Source organism: Phycodurus eques, chromosome 2 (assembly GCF_024500275.1).
Source record: "Phycodurus eques isolate BA_2022a chromosome 2, UOR_Pequ_1.1, whole genome shotgun sequence".
NCBI lineage: Eukaryota > Metazoa > Chordata > Actinopteri > Syngnathiformes > Syngnathidae > Phycodurus > Phycodurus eques.
Genome location: NC_084526.1, coordinates 18,724,650 through 18,732,513, shown reverse-complemented (window position 1 = coordinate 18,732,513; position 7,864 = coordinate 18,724,650). Strand labels below are relative to the sequence as shown.

At 44.4% G+C, this 7,864-nt stretch overlaps 1 protein-coding gene across 1 annotated transcript; it reads right to left on the bottom strand.

The window, feature by feature from the left end:
- Positions 1-5,904: 5,904 nt before the first annotated feature.
- Positions 5,905-6,324, bottom strand: LOC133415666 (profilin-2-like). Its single transcript, XM_061701896.1, has one exon. It carries the CDS (start codon positions 6,322-6,324, stop codon positions 5,905-5,907), a length of 420 nt encoding a protein of 139 aa, XP_061557880.1.
- Positions 6,325-7,864: the final 1,540 nt, after the last annotated feature.

Below are 7,864 nucleotides of genomic sequence, written 5' to 3'. Positions count from 1 at the left end.
GCCGCTGTAGCTGAAATGATTCATAATTAGTAAGATTCTTGCATGGACAAAGCATAAAAGGGAGAAAAATAATTATTACACAGGCAGTATTTGTTTTTGGTGTTTTCTTAAAAACGTTTTGAAGGCTTTGAGCTTTTGAATGCCTTGACCATTTCTGTTGTTGTTCTGCTTTTTGTGTGGCAGTCAATAAATTGGTCTGTACCTGTATCTCTTCTGATTTTTCAGACGGAGATTTCATTTGATTATTTGTTGGCCGGCAGGGGGGACCCCCAAATGGTCAGGGCCCATTGACATTTTTTCCCACCCTGTTCGACGTGCCTGATTCAAAGTACTGTGATGTTCACTTTCCATCTAGTTTAGCTGTAGCCTATAATCACTCATGTAATGCAGTATTTCATCGTCCTGAAGGCGTTAGCTGTGAATATTCTCGTCTGACATCGATTTACTTTATGGAAACACACAAATAAGGCCAACGTAACACAGTTTCCTCCACAAGGACACCACAAAACAACCAACCTCTACAACAGCACACAGCACTCCAGAACTACAAGCTTAGCTAGTGCAAAAAAGACAATGGACACAAAATGCAATATTAGAGATCCTTTTCGAGGAATATTTGCAAAACTAGATGACACTGAGGCAAAAACAGCTTTCCAGCTAAAATGTAGATACTATTTCTATTTCATATGTATATTTGATTCGTTTCCTATTTGTCATACATATTTTAACTTTTTCAAATTGAAAATCTTCACAATCCCTGAATGTAAATACACTTCTACCATATCATAATATGGAAGTTTTGCCAAAGGTGAAAACCTATTGTTCGGTGAATAAGTGTCTTTTTGATAATTGCATACTCATATATTTTACCTAAACGCTGCCAATTGTGAGATGCCTAACTGATTTTTATTGTTCCTGTGACAGTGACAATAAAGTTATTTTCTATTCTATTCAGTTTGAAATATTATCTTTTCTTTGTTTCTTTTTTTTTTAATAATTTCTTTTTTTATTTTTTACAAATGTTTGGTTATGTATCTATTGTGCTGGTTGTTGTTGCTGTTATTTATTGCCTGACGTTAGACTATAAATGTCAAGTTTGTCAAAATGTGCTCCTTCTATAAAAATGTGTGACTAAAAATGAAATACAGTATAGAAATGTATGCATTTACTTACCATCTGGTAGGTAACATTTATTACAAATAATTTCAAAATACCAGTCACCTTTAGAAACAGCATATACCTCATGAACTGCCAGATGAATTTAAATGTTTAAAAATGTGAGTGCGAATGGTTGTTTGTTTCTATGTGCCCTGCGATTTGCTGGCGACCGGTTCAGGGTGTACAATTGGCTGGCGACAGGTTCAGGGTGTACCCTGCCTCCCGCCTGAAGATAGCTGGGATTGGCTCCAGCAGCCCACAACCCTAGCGAGGATAAGCGGTAAAGAAAAAGGATGGATGGAAAATCCATTTACAACATTAGTAACATTCATTTGACACAAGATGGCATCTAGGAAATGTAAACAATTGTCGCGTCTGCCTACGACACAGCCAGCAAGAAGCGAGAGGTGATGACATAGCGATATTTAAGTGTCGTCCCAATTCCTTAGGGTCAAGCTCTTAACTCTTCATCATGGCCCTCCAAACAAAGGGCGAGGTAGATTTAGGATTGGCCCTTAGACTCTCTTTCTTTGGTCCCTGGAGAGCATCATTTTATGGGGCAGATGAGAGTTGCCATAGCTGTTTAGACGGCCGAAGGCCTTTCCTTTCCTCCTCTGAGAGTCCACTTGTTTTAAAGTCCTTCAGCATTAGCTTAGCATAAGACAGCGGGGATGACCAATTTTACAGTGTTTTAAGATAATTTTGTATCCTTTAAGATCCTTGTATCGGCAGTGGTTTTTATGTCTTGTAATTTTGGAGCCTTTGGAATCTCATCTATTTGTCATAGGTTTTCTGTCTTCAAGTGGTTTTACAGGCAATGCTCTAGATACAGTATGTTATCAATATCAGGCAGTGAAGTTTATTTGATGGTATCTTTGTACTCAGGCTGTACCAGTTCACTGTGTGGCAATGGTGCTGGTCCAGATATGGCCTCTGTATCTGGCACCGGATCTGCATCAAATACAGTAGTCTCTTCATCTAACACTCTACACTAGCACTCTAGATTATTCTTCCCTATCAGGTAACTTGATCTCTTGATGTGATTGTAGCAGTGCCACCAGTTCTGATATTTCCACCTCCATATTGCTGACACTGACTAAGAGTGGTAACTCAACACAGTTGAAATAGGCATTCCGCTACATCAGTTTCTAAATTTTTATCATTAAGTCATATTCTAAAAATGTAAATGGCACCAGCGTCAGCATTGCCTCTGTATCATTAATGGCGATAAATCGAATGAACTTGACATTGTGTACGACGGAGACACTACTATGCGACTGTTTTATGGGTCTCTTGCCTTTTGTTGATCTTTTTTATTGAAAAGTCATACTGTATAAAGGTATCGAGTATTTGTTCATATATCAGCAGTGTAATATATGCAGTGATCTCTCTGTGTGGTTCAAGTACTCTCTCTTTGGTACTTGTTCGTTTACATCCTCTCTATCAAATACATAGATTTTTGCACATGATAAACAGCAGTTCAAAGAACCCACACTTTTTGGAGTCCTTGGAGAGGGTGCTGGAGAGTGCTCCCGCTGGGAACGCCATTGTTGTGCTGGGGGACTTCAATGCTCACGTGGGCAACGACTGTAAGACCTGGAAGGGCGTGATTGGGAGGAATGACCCCCCCCCCAATCAGAACCGAGCGGTGATGTTATTGGACTTCTGTGCTCATCACAGATTGTCCATAATGAACACCATGTTCAAGCACAAGGGTAGCCATATGTGCACTTGGCACCAGGACAACGTAGGTCGCAGTTCGATGATCGAGTTTGTGGTCATGTCATCGGACTTGCGGCCACATGTCTTGGACACTCGAGTGAAGAGAGGGCACGTGCCCAAGCTGCTAACTGTCAACTGATGACCACCTGATGGTGTGTTGGCTCCGATGGTGGGGAGGATGACAGTCTGACCTGACAGGCCCAAACCTATTGTGAGGTTCTGTTAGGAATGTCTGGCAGAATCCCCTGTCAGAAGGAGTTTCAACTCCCACCTCCGGCAGAACTTCACCCTCTCCCGGGGGAGGCGGGGGACATTGAGTGCAAGAGGAGTATGTTGAGTGTCTCCATTGCTGAGGCACCTGACCGGAGCTGTGGCCCTAAGGTGGTCGGTGCCTGTCATGGTGGCAACCGCCAAACCCGTTGGTGCACACCAGAGGTAAGGGATGCCGTCAACCTGAAGAAGGAGTCCTATCGGGTATTTCTGGCCTGTAGGACTCCTGAGGCAGCTGATGGGTACCAGCTGGCCAAGCAGAATGCAGCTTTGGTGGTCGCTGAAGCACAAACCTGGGCATGGGAGGAGTTCGGTGAGGCCAAGGAGAAAGACTTCTGGACGGCTTTGAAATTCTGGTCTACCATCCGGAAGCAGTGCACAATCAACACTCTGTATAGTGGGGATGGGGCGCTGCTGACCTCGACTCGGGACGTTGTGAGTCGGTGGGAAGAATACTTTGAAGACCTCCTCAATTCCACTGACACGCCTTCCCAGGAGGAAGCAGAGTCTGGGGTCTCTGAGGCGAGCTGTCTTATCTCTGTGGTTGAGGTCACCGAGGTGGTTCAAAAGCTCCTCGATGGCAAGGCCCCGGAGGTGTATGAGATTCGCCTGGAGTTCCTAAAGGGTCTGGATGTTGTGGGGGTGTCCTGGTTGACACGCCTCTGCAACATTGCGTGGACATCGGAGACAGTGCCTCTGTATTGGCAGACTGGGGCAGTGGTCCCCCTTTTTAAGAAGGGGGACCGGAGGGTGTGTTCCAACTCCAGGGGGATCACACTTCTCAGCCTCCCTGGTAAAGTCTATTCAACCTGGCCGTGGAACAGTGGATCAGCTCTAAACCCTGGGCAGGGTCCTCGAGGTCGCATGGGAGTTCGCCCAACCAGTGTACATGTGATTTGTGTACTTGGAGAAGGCATTCAAGCGTGTCTGTGGGGGGTGCTTCGGGAGTATGGGGTACTGAACCCCCTGATACGGGCTTTCGGTCCCTGTATGACCAGTGTCAGAGTTTGGTCTGCTTTGCTGGCAGTAAATCTGTTTCCGGTTATTGTTGGAGTCCGCCAAGGCTGCCTTCTGTCACTGATTATGTTCATAACTTTTATTAACAGAATTTCTAGGTGCAGTAGAGGCATAAAGGGGGTCCGGTTTGGTGGCCTCAGTATTGCATCTCTGTTTTTTGCAGATGATTTGGTTCTGTTGGCGTCATCAAGCCGTGACCTCGTCGGGAAAGGATGGAGTGCCCTCTCCAGGTCAGGCATGAGATCCTGCCTCATGTGGAGTTCAAGTATCTTGAGGGTCTTGTTCACGAGTGAGGGAAGAATGGAATGGGAGATCGACAGGCGGATCTGCAGTGATGCTGACTTTGTATCAGTCCATTGTGGTGAAAAAGGAGCTAAGCCAAAAGGCGAAGCTCTCTATTTACCAGTCGATCTACGCTCCTAACCTCACCTATGAGCACGAGCCGTGGGTTGTGACCGAAAGAACAAAACCCTGGGTAGGAGCGACCGAAATGAGTTTCCTCCGCAGAGTATCCGGGGTCTCCCTTAGAGATAGGGTCACATCCTCGGTCGTCTGGGAGGGGCTCAGAGTCGAGCCAGTGCTCCTCCGCATTGAGAGGAACCAGATAAGGTGGCTTGGGCATCTGATTAGGATGCCCCCTGGACGCCTACCTGGTGAGGTGTTCCGCGCATGTCCCACCGGGAGGAGACCCCGGGGACGACCCAGGACATGCTGGAGAGACTACATCTCCCGGCTGGCCTGGGAACGCCTCGTGATCCCCCTGGAAGAGCTGGTTGCAGTGGCTGGGGAGAGGGAAGTCTGGGCTTCCCTTTTAAAGCTACTGCCCCCGCGATCCGACCTCAGATAAGCGGAAGAAAATGGATGGATGGATGTACTTATAACCTGTGTCAGTTAGCTAAAACTTTGCAGAAGGCGATGCTGTTTATGTAACTAATGAGGTGCTACTTAAGAGATTTCTTGGTTCAACAAATCTGTCGGGAAACAGGCCTCAGTGTGGCCAGTGAAATTGAACTCAACTTTCCCAAAAGTGGTAAGTCACAGTAAACTGACACTGTAATTTCACTTGTAGTTGGCGTTTCCGCACACATTTAACACATTTGTATCAACACACAAGCTTTTGCTGCACTTGATCCTAAAAAAAAGACACTTCAGATTCTTTGAAAGCAGAGATATTATATTCTCCAACAAAATGAAAGCCTTTTATAAATGAGATACATTACAGAAGCTGGCAAAAGAATAACAGTTACAAGTGCCCAAGCTGCTAACAGTGCAATGTCCATTAGTTTTTGGTGTGTATATAGGAACAGTAACATTCTGCTTGATGAAACTATTACACCTAGAGAGGGTGACATACATGTGCAGATCTGAGAGGGGCAGGATGTGTTGTATGAAGAGTAAGACAGTCAACAGATCAGTCGCTCATCCAGGAAGTTGTTGTCGTGAAAGGTGGAAGATGAGATGAGGTCCTGCTTCAGAAGTTCTACAATCAAAAAAAGGCATTGGCCGTTCTCCAGGGGAGGGTATCCTTTTGTCAGTGGGCACGAAAGAAAAATGTTCAATTGGCTTTTATTTTGCTGGTCTTTGTTAAGTGACTTGCTTTGTCATCAGCTCATCTTGGCTATGGATCAACGTAATGTGCTAAGATGGATTGGGAGAGGAATAAGGAGAAAAATAACTTCCAATGAGGACAAGATGTGGTTGATATATCGACGGGTAGGTGGGTGGTAACGGGCCGCTTCAGTATCCAGACCTCCTCAGGTAGTCAGCCATCACATATGCTTGCTTGTTGAGCACTCCTCCATGGATACTTGCCTTCCCCATGACCATAACCAATACTTTGTCAGTTCTGGCTACAGAAATATTGTATGTTGGCCCTCCGTCTTGGTTCTTCGTCCGGAAGTCCATTGTCCAGTCACCATCAACATGGAGGCTATCTCTGAGTACAGAACATTTTTTATTGCCTAAAGTCAGCCCCTGGATGAAGAAAGAGGCACGTTCCTTTGCCACCATCACATCAATTTCGGCGGGCGTGATGTTGGCAAACGTCCCGCCGCTTAATGATGCCCAGACGTATTTGGCGTCACCGTAACCAACAATGGCCGCGTCCTGACAGGTGCCTTCCGCCATCAGTCTCTCCACGTAGCTTTGCCAGGACATGTTTACTGACGATGAGTCCAAGATAAAAAAAATAAGAAAGTTTACAGTCTTCTCGAAGTGTAGTTGTCCGTGTCAGCGGGGGGGGGAGGGGGAGGGGAACCCCGGCTTCGTCAAGTCCCCAGCTTTCTTGTGAACTCACCAACCAAGAGAAGGCACTGCGGCCAGACAAAGGCTTGAGTGCAGTCCTGACTAAATCCCTCTGCGACCGACCAATTGCTTTTAAATGCATTCCTCATTGCATGGAAGGAATTATGTCACATTGTGTGACATCACCCGCCTATGAGGTCGTGTGGCATCGCAGGGCTGTATGTTGTCATTGTGTCGCTTACTTACCAGCATCGAAAGCCACATTTTTCTACCTAGCGATCCAGTTCACCTTGGTTCGCCTGCACAACATGCTTGATCAGGTAGACCGTGATTAAGCTTGTGTTCACTGCGGGGTGTGTAGCGGTGCTTCAACCTGACATTATCCATACCTTTCTCTGTCGTAATCCAACAGATCATTCACATATCTCTATCATAATGCAACACATCATTCACATAGTGCCTTAATAACACAGAAGTGACAATTCTCTTTCGATCAAACAACAGAGTACAGCCAGTAAATTGTAACTGTAGTATTAATGGAGCCTAGAGAGTTTCACACGGATGTACCTGTACCGGAGTTCCCACGACAGCCCCAGGGCGGCGCATCCATCTATGTCTTTTTGCCAAATTTGATTTTAAATATTAATCACGCTGCCCATACATCTTGGCTCTGAACAAATTGCCAAGCAAAAGCGCAATTGTCTGCGAAAAGGTGCAGCAAGAAGGATGGAGGCTTGGCGGGGAACATCAATGTTTCATTTGGTGAAATGGACAAGCCACGACAGCATTTTACAGATGATGCAAGTTTCAAACTTTTCTTTCTTCTTGAAGAGTAAGCGCAGAAATTTGAATTTATGTGATCTAACTGAATAATAAGGGTGCGCTATTGCATTTAATGAGTATTTGAATTACTAATGGTGTAAGCTATCATTGCGTGTAATGTAAATAGGGGTGGGAATCCAACGCTAACGATCTTGATAACACAGTATCTTGTTTGTGAAATATTGTCATAAAAAAATGATCACAAAATAGCAATGTACATATTACACAAAGATCATAGTGTTATATAATCTGCCTTAATATTTTACATCAAATTTAGAAAAATGTTACGATAATTGTTGGCATATGATTTTCTAAAACTAAGTTTCTCAGCTCCATTCTTGGCACTCTTTTGAGTCTTCGCTTTTCATTAAAACCTCATTGTGCACAAATTTGATGTTATAAAATCGCTGTTTTTCTTTCTTTATACCACACTTAGCAAAATTCTTTTTCTGAAGACAAATTTTCAAGGTTGTCAGTATTTGGTTTGTTAAAACAAAGTGACATAGATCAGCACCCTTCTTGACGTCATTTTGAGTTTTTGCGCTTCAACATCATAAAGAATAATTCCTTTTACAAGAAGCTTACGTTTTAAAAGCACTGCTTTTAGATTTTACTTTCAATTTTGCAAAGT